Source organism: Sorex araneus, chromosome X (genome assembly GCF_027595985.1).
Source record: "Sorex araneus isolate mSorAra2 chromosome X, mSorAra2.pri, whole genome shotgun sequence".
Taxonomy (NCBI): Eukaryota; Metazoa; Chordata; class Mammalia; order Eulipotyphla; family Soricidae; genus Sorex; species Sorex araneus.
Window position 1 is genome coordinate 332,425,699 of NC_073313.1, and position 19,909 is coordinate 332,445,607.

At 42.4% G+C, this 19,909-nt stretch overlaps 1 protein-coding gene across 1 annotated transcript; it reads left to right on the top strand.

The window, feature by feature from the left end:
* The first annotated feature begins 469 nt into the window (after nucleotides 1-469).
* On the top strand, nucleotides 470-13,795 carry SNRNP27 (small nuclear ribonucleoprotein U4/U6.U5 subunit 27). The gene is made up of 7 exons (XM_055121335.1): nucleotides 470-562; nucleotides 594-741; nucleotides 2,084-2,204; nucleotides 3,907-4,019; nucleotides 4,711-4,790; nucleotides 10,943-11,007; nucleotides 13,331-13,795. Exons 1-7 carry the CDS (start codon nucleotides 470-472, stop codon nucleotides 13,383-13,385), a joined length of 675 nt encoding a protein of 224 aa, XP_054977310.1. The 3' UTR covers nucleotides 13,386-13,795.
* The last annotated feature ends 6,114 nt before the right edge of the window (nucleotides 13,796-19,909 follow it).

Genomic DNA, 19,909 nt, shown 5'->3' on the forward strand with positions numbered 1-19,909 from the left:
AAAAATGATCAAAAGAGGTTTCCTTAGAAGAAAGTGAAGATTTTTGTTTCTCACCATAGAGCTGTGTAGCCTGTCTGCAATTCTTTATTGTCTAGAGCCACAGTGATACTTGTTCCCTCCTCCTGATGACCCCTGTGGCTACTGTCCCCAAGTGAGCACGATAGGTAATCTTTCAGATGTGCGCAGTAACTGGGATGAGAATTGAGCCAGAGTGATGGGTCTACGGGCCTATGCTTTTGCCAGACACAGGCACATAATATCAAGTGTCGTGTTTTATTATTACTTTTGTTTGTTTTTTGAGTCATACCCGGCGATGCACAGGGTTACTCTTGGCTCATGCACTTAGGAATCGCTCCTGGTGGTGCTCGGGGGACCACATGGGATGCTGGGAACAGAACCCGTGTCGGCCGGTGCAAGGCAAACGCCCTACCCGCTGTGCTATCTCTCCATCCCCAACTGTCGCGTTTTAATGCCGCCACCTGGGCAAGGAAAACGAAACAGTAGCCCGCAAAGTCGGGCTCCAGGGACCAAGAAAACCGCGGGGTTTCCGACCGACTCTCAGGTCGGAGACACGCCGGCTTCCGGCGGCGTAGGAACCTGGGGGCGTAGCGTCCACGGTTTCCGAGTCGGAGGCGGAAGCTCAGGAGCCCCTCCCGGAAGTCGCTGCCGTCGCTTCCGGGGCGGCGCGCGGCGCGGGAGGCCTCCGGATGGGTCGCAGCCGCAGCCGCTCCCCGCGGAGGGGTGAGTCCTGGCGCCCCGCGGGGGTGTGGGGCCCGTCCCGCCCGCGAGCTTTCTCCTTTTCTTACGGAGAGAAGCGGCTTTTGCCTCTTTCCTCCGGAAGGAAGGAGCCGGGGGTGGCTGGAGAGGGACGCCCGGGCCCGCTCGCCCGGGAGGGACGCGGCCTCATCCCCGCACCCCCGCGTTCACACGCTCGAAGGGGTCCCCCGACCCTGCCCCGGGATGACTTGTTATTCTTACGTCCCGGAGAGAGGAACACGGAGGGGGCACCGTGCCTTCCCGCCGCCAGCATCCGGGTGACCGTGTACCAATCAGTCACCCGCCCTCTCCGCGTCTCGGCTCCCGTTAGGGGACCGCTGGGACCGCATCGCCTGCCTGTAAGCGTGGAGCCGCGCCCCGGTGCTGACCGTGTCCCCGGCGCCCAGGGCGCGGGGTTTGGAACGAGGCTCCGGAGCAGGCGCAGCTGATTGATGGAGGGGACCCGACCGCTCCGGCTTGGTTCTGCTCCCCACCCCACCCCCCTGCCACCACCGGGTTTTTTTTTTTTTTTTTTAAGATTCTGGGAGGTGTTGTACAAGCACCTACTAGTAGAGATCTGATTGGTTTGCTTATTTTTCTTAAGTTGCAGGTGGGAAAATAGAGTATCGCGGGCAAGGCGCCTGGCTTTGCTTTTTTCTTGCAGCCAACCCGGGTTAGATCCCCGGGCGTCCTGAGTCCGCTGGGTGTGACCCAAAGCCAGCCGTTCCCCCCACCCCCCCACCCCCGCCATCCCAAAAGTGGGGGGTGTGGGGGGAGAGGACTAGGTAAATACGAGCCACACAGGGCCATTGAGAACTTAAAATGTTCCCTGTTGGGTTGTAAAGTGCTGCTTAGTATAGAAGAAAACCTGGATTTCCTTGATTTAGGATGACGGGGAAGAAAGGTTTGTTTTTTTTTGTTTTTGTTTTTGTTTTTGTTGTTGTTGTTTTTTTACATCAAGTACCTGGTGTTGAGATGATGGTAGTTTGGATATATTGGGTCAAATACATGTTCTTAAAATTAATTGCACATGGAGCCGGAATGATAGCACAACAGGTAGGGTATTTGCCTTGCACACAGCCTACTCTGGTTCGTTCCCTGGTACCCCATACGGTCCCCCAAAGTTCCCCCGAGAGTGCAGAGCTCGGGGTAAGCCCTGAGCACCACCGGTTGTGGCCCCAAAATAAAAACAAAGATTAGTTTGCACTTGGCTGTTTTGTTTGTTTTCAACTTTTTAAACAGCGTGCCTGTTAGCGTCATACTGGGCAGCGCTGCTGTAGTTGCGTAAGATAATTTTCGGCTCTGCAATTTTGTGCATTAACTTTAGAGCGTAGGCGGTCCCGGTCCACGTCCCGGGAGAGAGAACGCAGGCGCCGAGAAAGGTCCCGGTCCAGGGAGAGAGACCGGAGAAGGAGCCGCTCTCGATCCCCACACAGAAGACGCTCCAGGTAAAGAGAACATTATCACAAGTTTGATTACAAGAGCTCAGAGAAACTGCTGGTCCACCCTTGAAAAATGTGTGGGGTTGGCCAGAGTAAAGAAAGTAGCATGTTGTATTTTACTTTGGTTTTTGATAACGGTTCAGTGGAAACTTGTTAAGATGAGGGGATTGCACGCACACCCAGCTCCCCCATGCGAGCTGCTGTGCTCACCTGGTCAGTGTAACAGGTCACTGAGGTGCTCTCCAGTTTTGCACTCCTTGGGTGGTGGCGCAGGCGCACATGCTCTCCAGGGCTGACGCAGTGTTGAGGCACCACGAATTTCGCTTGTGGTGCTTGCTGACAGTTGCTGCATTGCTCACACAAGTACTGGCCACAGGTCACATGATACTTTCTGGCTGAAAGACTCACACTTTATTTCCCTTTCCCTTTTTCTTTCCTTTTCTCCTTTCCCTTTCCCCTTTCCCTTTAAACTCTTTCATTTCCTTTTCCCTTTTGCCTTTCAATCTTCATTTTTCCTTTCTTTTCCCATTTCCTTTCCTTCTCTTTCCCTTTCCCCTTTCTGTTTTCCCTTTTCCTTCCCATTTCTTCTCCCCCACCCCTCCCCTCTCCTTCCCTTCTCTTCTTTCCTTTCATTCCTTGGGCTCAGGGTGCTGGGGGTCAGATCTGGGTCATCAGCTTGTAGAGCAGGTGCCTTACCCACTACAGTCTCTCCAGTCCCTCACACTTCGTTGTGGTGCTTGCCAGGGGTCACACCCCTTTTAAGGTGCTTACACCTTTTTGGTGGTGGTCACCTGGAAATTGCCTGCGGTGCCCAGGGTGGCAGGCAGCAGGACTGAAAGACTCAAACATCAGACAAGCCAGGATCACGCGTGGTGGTTGCATATGGGACACAGGGCATTTGAACACATGATGGGTGCTTTAAGCCCTAACTGCTTAGACTGTGGGATGCTACCCAATCCATAACTGACTGTGGGAAAATTTGGTTTTTGAGTTTGCAGCCATCAGATGTTAATTCAGAATCATCTGTAATGAATCTAGGGCACTTCTGGCAGCTCTCCTGTATTGCATTTTTTTTAGCTGAAAAAGGGTCTTGAGTGGAGAAAGATTGAGAGCCCCTGCTCTTAGCTGCTTCACTATTCCTCAGTGGTATTCCTCAAAATCCTTTTTTTTTTTTTTGGCTTTGTTTGGTTTTTTTGAGACCACATCAGTGGTGCTCAGGGACTCCTGACTCCAGGCTTCTGGGATTCTTGATTCTTAGTATCAGTTGGGGCCCTGAGAGATAGTAGTACAGCAGGTAAGGCACTTGACTTGCATGCAACCCAGGTTCCATCCCACCACTGTTTATGGTTCCCTGAGCACTACCAGGAGTGATCCCTGAGCTCAGAGCCGGGAGAAAGCTCTGAGCACAGTTATGGCCCAAAATACACCCTCCTCCCCCAAACAACAAAAATATGTGAATTGCTATTTAGATCAACTTTTATGTTTTTGTGTGATTTAAAAAAAAAAAAAAAACATTTATGGGCCGGGTAAATAGCACAGGGGTTAGACACTTGTACTTGACCAATTCCTGATCAGTCCTTGGTACTGTATACGGTCCCCTGAGCACAGATGGGTATGGCTGGTATTTTGTTTGACCTTTTATCTGTGCTAATGGATACAAGTGCCATGAGTGTTTCTGTTTCTGACATCTTTGCTTACTAAATATTAGATCCCCAAGACGACATAGATCTACATCTCCTTCCCCTTCCCGACTGAAAGAAAGAAGAGATGATGAAAAGAAAGAAACAAAAGACACAAAGAGCAAAGAACGGCAGATTACCGGTAAGGTCATTTCATAAAGAAAACGTATAGCCTGGTTTAGAAGTTCAGCCATGATAAATTTTTTTTGGGGGGGGGTCATACCCGGCGATGCACAGGGGTTACTCCTGGTTCTGCACTCAGGAATTACTCCTGGCGGTGCTCGGGGTGACCATATGGGATGCTGGGAATTGAACCCGGGTCAGCCACATGCAAGGCGCATGCAAGGCGAATGCCCTACCCGCTGTGCTATCACTCCAGCCCCATGATAAAATTTTTAAGGCTTATGACACTCTAATATTGTTTTCAGTTTCATTGTATATAGTTAACATTTTGTTGTAACTGTATATTGGTGAATTGCTCATTACCTACAGTGCTCCTGATAATAGCAAGAACAGTTAAAAACTGGAAATAACTACTTGGGTAGTATCTTCAAAATGAGTGTCATGGACAGCTAGTAAAGTTGATACTTCTTAAGTTCGCCAAGCTTGTCTTTTTAAGCTGTTTTCTGTGAGGAAGAAGGATGGAGAGTACATTTTCTCTTTGCATTTTAAGTTAAATTATGTCCAAATTGAAGAGGATTTTTTAAATTTTGTATCTTAAGCTAATTGTTTTGTATAGTTTTTGCTGAAGAAATGGAATGATTTATCTCTTGTCACTTCTGTATCTATGAAATGAGTTTTTAAAATTATCATGGTTTTTTTTTTTTTTACAGAGGAAGACTTAGAGGGCAAAACTGAGGAAGAAATAGAAATGATGAAATTAATGGGATTTGCCTCCTTTGATTCTACAAAAGTAAGTAAATCATACAGCCAGTTAAGGATTATGATTAGAATGAATCTGTTACAGTTGTTTCACTTTCATGTGTTTTATTACAATCACCAGTGATCTCTTCTGTTGATACCAATTTATTTGATTAAAAGTAAGACATCTGTGTGAGACTCGAGTCGAGCCCCTCACGCATGAGAATGAATCCACTGCAAACCCCAGGTATGTGACTTTTGTGACCTCCCCCACTCTCCCTGCAGGCTTCTGTGGAGTCGGAAATGGGTGACCTCCACCCATATCCCTGTTTTCCCTCACCCACAAACTACCTCTGGAGCCATTTAAACTCATTAACCACCATGATCCAGAGACTGACAAATAAATCTCGCAAGAGAGTACAAGTTGTATCACCCCATCCAAAATCTCAGAATCCCTGAAGTTCTTATACCCTTCAGATAACAGGTTTGGGTGGTAGGGAGGGTAACTAAAGGCAGTGGGAAGATATAGTGATGGGATTGGTGTTGAAGTACTGAACATGGTAAATTACTGTGAATTACTTTATGAAAGTAAAATTATATGGGGGTGGGGGAGACATCTATTTGAAGGACTTCCTGAGCACGGAAAAGGTAACAGTGAACTGCCACTGCAATTCAGAGAGTATTTACCTGGGTGATGTGTGGTAACTCTTAAAGGTTAATAAGATAATTAAAACAATGCAAGGAATATGATTTGAAGAAGAGGGAAGAGACCATGAAAATGCCGTGTAGATATAAAAAAACAATGTGTTGTGGGCATTTGAAGTTCAATGACTGATAAAAAGCTCATGAGCTAGTGACTGAAACTAGAAGCAGAAATAGGAACTATATTTTGTACCATACCTGGTGACAGTCTTAGGGTCTATACCCAGCTCAGTGATACCATGCAGTGCCTGGGAATGGGTCTGGGGCTTCTGCATACAATGCATGCACTCCAGCCCTTTGGACTATCTCCCTAACGCTGTGGAGACCTTTTGGTCTCTTAGCCATGTTAAGGAAATTATAATTGATTCACTGTATTAAGAGAAACAGCAATGATTTGTTGTTACTGTTTTGAGAGGGGGTCACACCCATAGATGCTTAGGACTTAATCTGGCTCTGACACTCGGGGACCACTTCTTGCAGGGCTTGGGACCATGTGTGATTTCAGGGATTGAACCCAGAATGGCTGCATCTTCAAGACAAATGCCCTGCCAGTCATTCTACCTGACTCCAAGAAAAATATTTTTAATCTCAAGTATTCGAGGTTTTCTAGCTGATGAGATTATGTAGGACTCGTTGGTGTTTTGGTGTTTGGGGTTCTGTTTGTTTTTAAGTATTATTGTAACATAAATTGGTACTCCATTATAAAACTTTCTTTATTTTTTCTTGTGGGGGATTCCCCATAGTGGGTCTGGGATCCGCTTCGAGCTATACTCAGTCACCTGGGTCAGACAATTCAGCGCTCTACTAAACAACTTTTCAAATGAGATTTCTCTTCATTGTGGGTTTTTTTTTTTTTTTTTTGGCATCATGAATGATGATGATGATGATTGCTTTTTTTTTTTTCTTTTATTTTCTGGCTTTATGGGTCACACCTGGTGATGCACAGGGGTTACTCCTGGCTCTGCACTCAGGAATCACCCCTGGCAGTGCTCACAGGGCCATATGGGATGCTGGGAATTGAACCCGGGTCGGCCATGTGCAAGGCAACCGCCCTACCCACTGTTCTGTTGCTCCAGCCCCGATGATTGCTCTTTTTTTTTTTAATGACAGTGTATAACCGTGACTATTTGAGTTAAGAAAATTGGGAATAAGTTCTTGTCCTGACAAATGTTTATGTAAACATTGTTTTATAATGTAACATAATTTTTATCTCAGCCTTTTTTTCTTGAACATAGTGAATTTTCATTTGTTTTTCTAAAGAGTATTTTCTAAATGGAATTGTTTATTAGTATATGTGTGTGTAAATAAAATTAAGTTCAAAGTAAAGCAACCTTTGGGCAGGAGATACAGTACAGGCGTAAGGAATTCGCCTTGCATGTTACTGACCTGGGTTTGCTCTCCAGCACCATATATGGGGCCCCGTGCACACTGCCAAAAGTGACCCCTGAGCACACAGTGAGGAGTGAGCCCTGAATACCACTAGGTATGGTCAAAACAAAACAAATAAAAAAGCAACTATAAATGAATGTTTAGGGGGATCTTACTAGAATTTTTTATCTCTTTTAACACTTAGTATAATTTTGTTTAGTACTTAATATTATGTTTGAAATCCCTGAGAATTCGATGCCAAAAACAGGCACACTTTATTTTCAGATGTCTGTGTGGCCAGGGAGATGGCTCACAGCACTGGAGTTCATGATTTGCGCACTGGAGCCCAGCACCACATAATTCCCCACGCACCTCTGAGTTTGGTCCAAAAACAAATAAGTAACAAAAAAAACAAAAAACAAACGTACTTTGGGCTGGATGCATTTGTTTATAAAGGGAAATTTTGGTTAAAAAATATAAATAACACAGAAAATTATCAAAGTGCCATAAGAACAAATTATTCCTGCTTACCCCACCCCACATATACCCCACCTACCCACTCCCACTTCTTTTCCTGTATTGTTGCTGTTGCTTCTGTTGCCAGGAGTCACGTGCTTGGTATAGTGATTGGTGGTGGTGCTCATTTGCACATTTAAGTTACGCTTGTGCGTGTCTAATGGGTCACCCTCTTCCCATTGTGCTAGCACACATTCTGGTTGTGCTCGCGGCTGGTTGCTATGGTGCTGAACACAGCTTGCTGGAGGTCAAACTGCTGGTTGAGTTTATCCCACATTTAAGTTGCTGTGCTTGCTCACACCTGGCCATTACCAGAGATCATAGCAGTACTAGGGGTACCAGAAAGCAGCTCTGATGGTGCTCGGACATATGGGTAGCACCAGGGATCAAACTCAGCCCTACTCTTGTAAGCACCTTTAATGACTGGGCCCCGTTTCTCAGGCTTTTAAATGGTATCAGTTTTTTGTTTGTTTTTATTTTAGGGCCACTCCATGGTAGGGGCGTGGGGAAGTGGAATGGAGTGGCAGGATTCAGCCCTGGGGTGATTCAACATTGCTGTGTGCAATGCAAGCACCTTACCCCTGTACTCTTATCTCTAGTCTTGATTTCAGTTTTTTTTTTTATGATGTCCTCAAAGATACAGTTTTAGTTCATAGGTAGTTGGCTTTATGACGATAGTTACAGTCTCAAGTTTGTTTATATTTTCAGTTATGTATGTCTTAGGATATATCATTAAGATATATCATTGGATATATCATTAATCTATGGTTTGAGCTTTTCCTGTATCAGTGTAGTCATTTATTTTCCCTTCCATTTAAAAATTCTCTAGGGGGCCGGAGCGATAGCACAGAGGGTAGGGCATTTGCCTTGCACATGGCCGACCCGGGTTCGATCTCCGGCATCCCATATGGTCCCCCAAGCACTGCCAGGAGTAATTCCTGAGTACAAAGCCAGGAGTAACCCCTAAGTATCGCTGGGTGTGACCCAAAAAGCAAAAAATAAATAAATAAAAATTCTATAAAACTTCAAAAGTTTGGTTATGTTTATTAGCAGGTATATTTCTTTTCCAGATTATAAAAATAGGACTTGCCATATGTAACTGTAAATTATTTTCAAAAATACATAAGCCTTTAGGAACTTAATCTAGTAAAAAGGTTAGCATCATGTACTTCTTTTTCTAAGTCTGTTCTTTTTTTTCTAAGCTGTTTTTAGAGTCCTGCCTACCTTCTGTTTTCTTGGGGTTTTTTGTCTGTTTTGGTTTTTGGTTTAATTTGCATGGGAGGGGACATACCCAGCCATGTTCAGGGGTTATTCCTGGCTTTACACTCAGGAATTACTCCTGGCAGTGTTTGGGGAACCATATAGGATGTCAGGGATTGAATCTGGGTCAGCAATGTTGCATTACATGCACTGTTTCCTCTGTACTATATCTTTAGTCCCCTTTCTCTTCTTGCATGGTCAAAATTCTATCCCTCAGGAGTGGAGAGATAGCATGAGTAGGTATGTTGCCTTGCATGCAGCCAACCCTGGTTTGAACCCTAATACTGCATATGGTCCCCCTGCCACCTCTAAGAGTGATCCCTGAGTATAGAGCCTGGGAGTAAGTCCTGAGCACTGCTGGGTATGGCCCAAAACAAAGATTCTGTACCTCAAATAATTTATTCAATAATACCACTCTTCTCCCAAAATGTAATGAAAACAAGTATATAAAAGTAAGATCAGGCCAGAGAGATAGCACCGTGGGTAGAGTACTTCCCTGGTGCTTGATCAGCCTGGGTTCAATCCCTCACATCCCACATGGTCCCTCAAACACCACCAGGAGTATCCCCTGAGCATCACCAGGTGTAGCCCCAAAACAAAAACTAAGATGAATATATTTATTTTTATTTACTATTATTATTATTATTATTTGCTTTTTGGGTCACACCCCGAGATGCTCAGGGCTGACTCCTGGCTCTACACTCAGGAATCACTCCTGGCGGTGCTCAGGGAACCATATGAAATGCTGGGAATCGAACCCGGGTCGGCCGCCTGCAAGGCAAATGCCCTATCCGCTGTACTATTGCTCCAGCCCCGAATATATTTATTTTAACCACTTTAAATATCCCTCACCCCTTCATCTGTTGTATATTTAGGCCACTTGGATAAGAATTCTGTTTGGAGAGCTGGAGATAAGGGTATAGAGAGTAAAGTGCTTGCCTTGCAGTGGCCCTGACTCAGTCACCAGAACCGCAGAAGGTCCTCCAAGCACTGTAAGGAGTGATCAGCCCGAATACCACCAGATTTGACCCTAAAACCAAAAGAAGAAAGAATCTTTGTTTACCCAAATCCCATGAGTTATATATGGTGAATAGGAGTGTGTGTGAAGCATTAATTGCTGCAGAAGTGGAACCATATTCCTTTTTCAAGAAACGTCTCATGAAGAAAATATTTATATATACCATGATAACACCAGGTAGAAAATAGAGGGTATGGTAAGGAACGCACAAATACTTCATGGAAAGAAATGGGTACTTTGAATTGGACTTTGAATAATAAATGAAGACCATTCCAAGAATAAAATTGGAGAGCACTGGGAAAGAGGTACAGGCATGAGCAGCAGCATGAGGCAAGAGGTTAGCTAAGTTTATTAAGTTAGGGGGAACTATAAAGGAATTTAAAAAATAGGTAAAAGAATGTAGATGTGTCACATAAACCAAGAAATATTATTACTATATTCATATTATTATAAAAATATAATTTTGTACTCTTGATTCTTAAGAACGATAGCACAGCGGGTAGGGCATTTGCCTTGCACGCGGCCAACCCGGGTTCGATTCCTCCGCTCCTCTCAGATCGCCTAGTAAGCTACTGAGAGTATCTTGCCTGCATGGCAGAGCCTGGCAAAATACCTGTGGCATATTCAATATGCCAAAAACAGTAACAAGTCTTACAATGGTGACGTTACTGGTGCTGCTCGAGCAAATTGATATGCAACGGGATGACAGTGATGACAGTGATTCTTAATATGAAAGTCAAAATTGCGGGGCTGGAGTGATAGCACAGCGGGTAGGGCGTTTGCCTTGCACTCGGCCGACCCGGGTTCGATTCCCAGCATCCCATATGGTCCCCCAAGCACCACCAGGAGTAATTCCTGAGTGCAAAGCCAGGAGTAACCCCTGAGCATCGCCGGGTGTGACCCAAAAAGAAAAAAAAAAAAGTCAAAATTGCAACGCCAGTGCCAAGAAGTGATTTCGATGGTGACTGTTTCAGCTCCTCCATTAAGAATGCCATGAACTGAGGTCATATAGTAAACTTTACTGAATGTGAGTTTCTCTAGAGAATATACCCCTAATATGTATTTGGTTTCAGAGAGTTTGTTCCCCTATAGGCCTTGCCCATAATACACATAGCATGAATGTTTATTCATTTGGATCTTGTATCAGCTGCCTATTTTATGTATGATTATCAAATTGTGAGTGCTTGGAGTTCGTGATATAACATCAGGATCTGAAAATTCTCTTTTCTTTGATTGAACTACTAGTTTCAGAAATGATCTTGCCATTTCTGTGTTTTGGGATCAAAGCCTTTGAGCTTTTAAAGGCTTGGTTTTTATATTTGTTTACTGCTTTTCCACAGGGGAAAAAGGTGGATGGCTCTGTAAATGCTTATGCCATCAATGTGTCCCAGAAGAGGAAGTACAGGTATGCATACCCACACTGAGAGGTTGGAACTGATGATATAAATTATGTGGTTGGGAAAGACTTTATTTTCAGATAATTGTGTTTTTAGGAATGTAGCAGGGTTGTGTGTGTGTGTGTGTGTGTGTTTTAACAGTTAATATGCTTTTTTGTTTTAAACGCAGTGCCAGAGATCCAATCCAGGGCTTCCAATATGCAGGGATTCACACTACCATGGAGCCACATCCCCAGACTCCATCCCTTGTTTTAATCTTGGGGTTGATGTATCCATTCCACAAAACAGACGTTTTAGCTTTTAGGATTTGGTTTCATTATAGTTAGAAGTTTAAAATATATTTCAGAGGGCTGAGAGTACAGTATTTTGCCTGGCATGTTGCTAACCCAAGTTTGATCCCTGATAACTCATAGGGTCCCGCAAGTCACACCAGGAGTGACACCTGAGCACAGAACCAGAAATAAGCCCTGAGCCAACACTTAAAAAAAAAACTATATATTTCAGCTGTAGCTATATCCTGTTAAGTATAGGTATATATTCTTATTGAAAGTTTTATTAATAGCACAAAACAAACTGATCCATACTTAAAGACTCATTGTGTGGAACCAAGAAGATAGTTCAGAGCGGGAGCTCATGTCATCCGTGCACACTGCACCCCAAGATCAGTCCCCAGCATAGCATGACCCACACACTGCCATATGGGTCACCCTGGTGACCCCTGAGTACCACAGGAGTGGCGCCAATCCCAAACACTGCTGAAGAGGTCCCAGTGGCCCCAGCATATCAGAGTCTCTATACTGAACCACCAGGCCCTTGCTGCTTTGGCAGATATTGCCAGGAGTGTTCCCTGGCTTCCGAGGACCACTGGAGATGCCTCTCAAGGAAAAATAAAAAAGAACAGAAAAGAAAATTACTTAATTCCTAATGAATAAAAAAGTAATTGGACATTGTTTGGTTTTTCAAAATTTTTTTTATTTTATAAAGTAGTTCACAATTTCTTTTTCTTTTTTTTTTTTTTTTTTGCTTTATGTGTCACACCCGGCAATGCTCAGGGGTTACTCCTGGCTCTGCACTCAGGAATTACTCCTGGCAGTGCTCAGGGGGCCATATGGGATGCTGGGTCGAACCAGAGTCGGCCGCATGCAAGGCAAATGCCCTACCTGTTGTGCTATCACTCCAGTCCCAGTAGTTCTCAATTTGATTGCATTTAATGTTTGAACACCAATCCCATCACCGTTACACCTTCCCACCACATTTTGGATGTTTCCATCCTGAACCCCAGTCAAGCCCCAAATAGGAACCAAAATTATTTATTTGTATTGTTTGTTTTGAAAAACTGCTGAAAATGCTTCAAAAAAGTTTCCTTGGAGGAAAGTGTGTGAAGATTGTTGTATTTCACCCAAGGGCTATTAAGCCCTTCCGTAAGAAATCACTAACATGTTGTTAAAGATTGAGCCTTGTGTGCTTGTGTGTGTATATGTGTATAAAATCCTTCTAAGATTGGTTGCCTCCTACTTTGAACCCCATCAAATGTAATGTGGTACTCTTGGAGAATGGGTGGTGTGAGGTCCAGGAATAGGTTCACTCATGGGTGAGGCTCGGCCCGAGTGTGCAGAGAGGCTGTGAGCATGGTGTCGATTGAATTCTGGAGGTTTTCGGCTGCCCAGGCTGGGTCCCTTGGGGTGAGAAGGGGCCTCACACGCCCCCTCCAGGGTTCTCTGAGTGAAACAGCCAGTCACTACAAGCTAGTATTCTGGTTAACTTAGTTATACATCTTGTATTTGGGAAATGCTGCATGTTGACCAGACATACAGTACAAAGAGATAGATTCAGAGCTAAAGCGATAAATACAGATAGATACAGATACAGATACAGAGTACAGAGAGATAGTACAAAGGTTAGCGTGCTTACTTTGCATGTGGCTGCAGCCATGGCCATTGCAGCCCTGGTTCATTCCTGACACCATAAGCACCCTAGTGGATGCACCTGATGGTTACGGTTGACTATTTTGGAAATGTTTTCCTAAAATGTTGTTTATTGTTTCATAAAATAAATGACAGTTCTCGGGGCTTTTTTGTAAATGACAGGGATGTAGCTCTGGTACAGTATATACTTCCTGAATAGGAGGCCAAGACTTCTCAGAATGAAAGTGAAAGACTCCCTTACAGAACCCTGATGAACCTTGAAGACTTCATACTCTAAGCTTTGCCCCTGGAAAGTTGATGTCTAGGGTTGTCAGAGCATGTAATTAATAAGAGGAGCTCAGAAACTTTTTTTTAAAGTTTTGTAGATTGAAATATCATTTAAAAATAATCTCCTCTTTTTCCATAGGCAGTACATGAATCGAAAAGGCGGATTCAACAGACCTTTGGATTTCATTGCATGAGAATTGTTAAAGAATGGTTTCTCCCCCTCACCTTGATCAGAAGAGTGGATTTTGTATTTGTATATGATAGACATCAAAACAGGATCACAGTCCTTCTGCCTTGTAAAGTAAGAAAACTTTATTTATGATGTCTGTAGTTCACTTACCTTGCCTGAAGAGAAGAAAGGTTAAATACTACATTTTTTCTTCTAGGAAATATCTTTGGGGGTAATCATCAGTCCCCTTGTTTTGTCCTTATTCCTGTGGAAGCTTACATGTTTTCTTCTTGGATGCTCATTAGGACTTTTTAAAACACATAAAAGTAATTTGGATGTAAGTTTCTCAAATAAAACGATATTTCTACCCTTTTGTATTTGATAAATATTTTTATTACTAAATAAAAGAATCCCCCTGCATTGTTTTCAATCACAGATTTAGATATCATTCTTAATAGTTTAGAAATGAGAAGAATGAAAAAGTATAACTGGACTTTTATGCTTTTTGTGGGTCTTTTTTCTGCAAGTACTATTGATTCCACCCTCCCTTAGGAAAAAAAAAAGACAAAAGAGTGGGAGAAACTAAAAAGTTTTAAAAAAAAATAGAAAGCCAAAGAACACTTATAAACTATACCCAGAAATGTTAAATATTTGAAAATTTTGTGTCTTTCCACTCTGTATGGGATATGTATTCTTTGCCCCCATTTATGAGATCAGAATGTATATGCTGTTCTCTCTTATAATCATTTTACTCTTGTGCACTATGAAATTGTTTTTAATATCCTTAACTTTTTTTTGGAAATTAAGCGTTTAGTAGCTACTTGTTTATGCTGTAACTTATTAACTGATCCTTTATTGGTGAACTTTGACTTCTATCCCATAACTTGCTATTATAAATTAAAACAGTAGTATCTGGAAAATGTATCCTTTTGTAGTTATTATTCCCTTAGGTTCAGTTCTTGTACCAATAAGATGAGAAGGACAGGTATATGTGTGAGTTTTAAGGTTTTACATATAGTTCTAGCTATTTCAAATCTAGAAAGATCACAACAACACTCTTACCAGTAAATTACATGCAATCTCATTTCATACTAAATACCAATACCGAGTATAATAATTTTTAAAAATTTCTACTCAGAATAATGATTTTTTTTTTCTATTTCTTTATGGACCACACCCAGCTGTGCTCAGGCGAGTTTACTCCTGACTCTGCTGAGTGGTCACTCCTGCAGGGCTCATGGGACATATGCAGGAATTGAACTGGGTTGGCCACGTGCAGGCAAGCACCCCACTTATACTACTCTCCAGCCCTAATAATGGCACTTTTACATTTTTTAATTTATAAGGAAAGGTGACTATTTTAAAATGATATATAACCATATATCTACTGGAGCTGTTAATTATAAATCATGGATTCATTTGTCTTTTTGTAAGTTTTATTCAAGATAGCTTTTTATAGTAAAGGTAATAATTACTACCTATTCTATTTTCTATTAAGTAGACTTTCCCACTTTGTATTTGAAGCTCAGTGATTTTTATATATATATTTATATGTGTGTGCATATATACATATAAGTATACATATGCATGTATGTATATATACATACATTGCTTTATACTGTGATAGATATGTACAGTGATGAACTGTATATTCTTAAAAACTGCTCCACATGAAATAAACACATGTGTACACAGCATATTCACATATAAGCAAATCTTAAACACTATACTGCACCTAGCCTGCTTACACAGCCCTTTACAGTACACGCAGAGCATCCTGTAGGCCTTTTCCTTCACGTTTTGTTTGTGTGTAACAGAATTAGAGTTGGAAATGAGGGGAAGAGTTTGTTCTTGCTTGCTTTTTGTGTTTTTTTTTCACAAGTGATTTTTATATAACAATTATTTACTCCTTATTGCCTTGGAGATATTTCTTTTCTTTTTTCCTTTTCCTCCTTTTCTTTTTTTTTTTTTTTTTTCTCTTTGGGTCACACCTAACCATGCTCAGGGGTTACTCCTGGCTCTGCACTCAGGAATTACTCCTGGCAGTGCTTGGGGGACCATATGGGATGCCGGGGATTAGAACTCAGGTCAGTTGCGTGCAAGGCAAATGCCCTACCCTCTGTACTATCTTTTTTTTTTTCTTTTCAGGTCACAACCAGCGATGCACAGGGGTTTTATTCCTGGCTCATGCACTCAGGAATTACTCCTGGCAGTGCTTGGGGGACCATATGGGATGCTGGGAATTAAACCCAGATCAGCCATGTGCAAGGCAAACACCTTACCCACTGTGCTATGGCTCCAACCCCTTTTTCTTTTTTAAATGAAGTTTGGGAATTCCTTTTTATTTTGGTTTGGGGTCACACCCAGCTGTGCTCAGGGCTTACTCCTGGCTTTGTGCTCAGAGGTCACTCCTGGCAAGCTTGGGGTGCCAGGGATTGAACCTGGGTCAGCTGCATGCAAGGCCAGTGTCCTAACCCCTGTACTGTCACTTCGACCCTAGTTGAAGATTGATCTTTCCTCCTCTCCTATCCTCTAGTCCCCTGTCCTCCCCACCCCTCCCCTCCTTCTCCAGAGTGGAGAAAGAGTCCTGGTACACATTCCAACATTAAAGTATGAAAGTATATCTCAAGAGGGGAGATGTGGGTGTCATGTGCTTGGGCAGCATATGTATGCCTGGTTGGAGATATTTCTATACCAATATTTGTAACTACCATGAGTTTTTAAATTAAACTATTTGTGAAGTAGCTAATTTTTGCAAAGCAGTATTTTTTAAGGTTTTAAAAAATGTACTTTAATGATTCCCATAATATTAGAGTGTCCAAATTAGCCACCAAGAAGGGGGTTTGATACTATTAAAGTAAAATTTCTTGTGCTTAATTTTACACTAAAAATAGCAAAATCAAAACCTGAAAAGATATAAAACAATTACTTCATTGTTATTTTCTGTTTATTCGGTGCCAGGAATTAATCCAGGGTTGGACTCATAGAAGGCAAGTTACCCATCACTGAGCTCTCCCGAAAATAGTTAATTGTAATTTCATAATGCTTAGGAAGTATCACGCTCACTTTACAAGTACTACATTTTAATTTGTTTTGGAATTTTTTAGGCACTGAAGGATTATAGTTGTTTCTTCCCTTCGGTTCTGAGGTACTCACAACAGAGACGTATCTGTCAGAACTAACACAATATTTAGTGAAATAGAACTTTAAAAAAGACCTGCTGCTCAGTGCTTGCCTAGTGTTTGAAGTCTCAAAGAAACTGGAGATTGTATCTTAACTTCCTAAAAGATGCAGTACAGTTTACCTGACATCTTAGATCTTTGTGTTTCTTTTCTTTCCTTTCCTTTCCCATCCCCTCCCCCCTCCTTTTGAGCCCATACCCAGCTATATTCAGGGCTTACTCCTAGCTTTTAGTGGGGCACAGAGACCTTATGTGGTACCAGGGATCCACATAGGGTAGTATGCATTGAAGGCAAGAACCTTACCCACTTTGTCACTTTGTTTGCTGTCACTTTGACCCTGGCTCCATTTTTAACATGGTCTTTGCATTTTCCAGCTCTTTTAGTTTGTGTTAATGTCTGCTCAAAGATATAAACTATTGTCAGGCCATTTTCATGCTATTTTCAAATTTAAAATCTTGGTTATAAATAATTTTATAGGGGCTGGAGTGATAGCACAGCAGGTAGGGCGTTTGCCTTGCACACGGCCAACCCGGGTTCTAGTCCCAGCATCCAATATGGTCCCCTGAGCACCGCCAAAGGTAATTCCTGAGTGTAGAGCCAGGAGTGACCCCTGTGCATCGCCAGGTATGACCTAAAAAGCAAAATTTAAAAATAAATAAATAAATAATTTTATATATATATATGTATATATATATATATATATATATATGCTTTTTGTCTTTTTGGATAACACTTTTCAATGTTCAGGACTTACTTTTGGCTTTGCAGTCAGGAATTATTCCTGATGGTGCCTAGAGATTGAACCCAGGTCTACTCTATGCAAGGCAAATATGCTACCCACTGTACTATTGCTCTAGCCCTGGTCATGAAATTATTATTCATTCTAGTTTTTCTGTTTGGGAGTTTGTATGTATCATTGTTTAGTTAATGCTTTTGAAGCACCAGATGCCAGAATCAAAACTTCTCTTTTTTTTAGAATGTTCAGGTCTTTATCAGAACCCATACTTTCATTTATTTACTTTTTGAAGTAATGAAACTTTATTAAAAGGGAACCGCACCGGCAGAGCTTGACAAGCTACCTGTGGTGTATTCAATATGCCAAAAACAGTAACGATAGGTCTCATTCCCCTGACCCTGAAAGAGCCTCCAATCTCTGGGAAAGACGAGTAAGAAGAGGCTGCTAAAATCTCAGGGCTTGGAGGAATAGAGACGTTACTGGTGCCTGCTCGAGTAAATTGATGAACAATGGGATGACAGTGACTAAAAGGGGAGAGGGAAATGATAAACTATTTTAGAGGGAATCTAGACTGCTCCAAGAGATCAGAAAGAGCCCATGAAATAAAGTAAAAGAGGGAAATTATACCCAAGAGGGATGCTGGAAATTACAAGATGGAATGTGCCAAGACCTGTACTTTTAGATTATCTATTTAACTCATCATTATATTTAAAATAATTTCTAGGGGCCAAAGAGAGAATATAGCAGGTATGGCACTTGCTTTGCACGTGGCCAACCAGGTTCAACCCCCAGCATTCTATACGGTCCCCCTAGCACCTCCAGGAGTAATTCCTGATCACAGAGCCAGGAGTAACCCTGATGATAACTGGGTGTGGCTCAAACTGACACCACCTCCCAAGCCCTCCAATTCCTCCTCTCCCCCCCCCCCTAAAATGAAACCAAACCTTTGTTTTATGTTTACTGCTTGATATCCAGCAGGTGGCAGCAAATATCCTTTGATTTCATGACATCTGAGTCTGTTGACTAGTTGATGGTTTTTTTTACAGCCAGGGAACAGAAAGGATCCATTCTTTCTTTCATATAATTCTTTGAGTGTTATGTAACCTAGTATTTTTGTTTGAATTTTAAAATAGACCTGTTGGTATTTGTCCATATACTTCTGATTCAGAACTCAGTCTTTTCTTCTTTTTAGAAAAACTTTTATTTTCCAACCAAGGTGATTTTTTTTCCCCAGTCATTCCATAAGAATCACTAAAATAAAACTGGGTTTAAAAATAAGAGCTGATAGTGCAGTGGATCTGGCACTTGCCTTGCACTTGGCCAGCCTTCTTTTAATTCCCCAGAATCCCACATGGTCCCCAAACACTGCCAGGAGTAATTCCTGAGTTTAGAGACAGGAGTCACCCCTGAGCCTCACCGGATGTGACTCAAAAACCAAAATAATAAGAAGAAAGAGGACTGAAGAAATAGTACAGTGAAGAGATAGTGCTTACCTTTTTTATAGCCAACCTTGGTTTGATTCCATATGATTCCATGAGCACTACCAAGAGTGATCCCTGTGCACAGAGATACAAGTACTGAGCATCCCTGGATGTGGTTACAAACCACCCCCCCCCAAAAAAAAAAAAAGCCGGAAAAACTAAAATAGATGAGCATACAAAACCCAAAATGGAAATAACTTGGTACTCCAGCAGAGTTCATTATATTGTAATTTTAAAGTTTGTTTTACAAATAAATTCTAATTAAAAATACTCTTTACAGAGCCAAAATGATAGCTTAATAGGCTGAACACATACTTTGTTTATGGGAAGCCCAGGTTCCTGCCCAATGCTGCATGCTCCCTCAAGCTCTTCTAGAGTGAACCCCCAGCACAGAACCAAGAGTAGGCCCTGAGCACTACTGGATGTGCCCAACACACACACACCCCCACCCCCATCCCCACACACACACTTTTGCTTTATCCCATTTTCATTTCCAACTTCTTGTGTTCTTAAAAATCTTTACTTTTGTATAATTATTTTCATAAAGAGCTTTTTTGTTTTGTTTGGGGAGGACATCCAGCAATGCTTAGGGTTACTCCTGGCTGTGTTCTCAGGAATTGCTAGCAGTGCTCCTTAGTTGTGACACTCATTCAGGTTCTGGATGTAAAGCGCCAGAGGTCGCTATAGTGCCCTTACAGGTGTCAGGGGTCACTTCCTGCTCTTGGAGCTCTCAGAGGGTTCACAAGCCTTCCATGGTGGTGCTCACAAATATGACTAGTACAGCCAGAAATTGCCTCTAGCCCCAATCACAAATAGCAAAGCTCTAGGCCTTACCCCAGCTACTGGGGGATGAAAGGGATGGGGGTGGGGAGCTCGGAGTGCTTGGGGCAGTTTACTGGTTTTTGTCACCCATTAACAAGGACCTTTAAATGTGTCTGTTATAGTTACATTTGCATTTCCTCCCTCTGTGTGTTTTGTGACTTGGTTGGCACATTTGTTCTGTCATGTCCTAAGAACTGTTACTGGCTGGGAGCTAGGGCAGCAGTGATAGCATCCATACATCTGGGAGCAGCAGACCTGGTTCTGTTCCCTTTTCTGACTGAGGGGGTGGCCAAGAAGTCACTTCACTTCCCTGGACCCCAATTTCCTC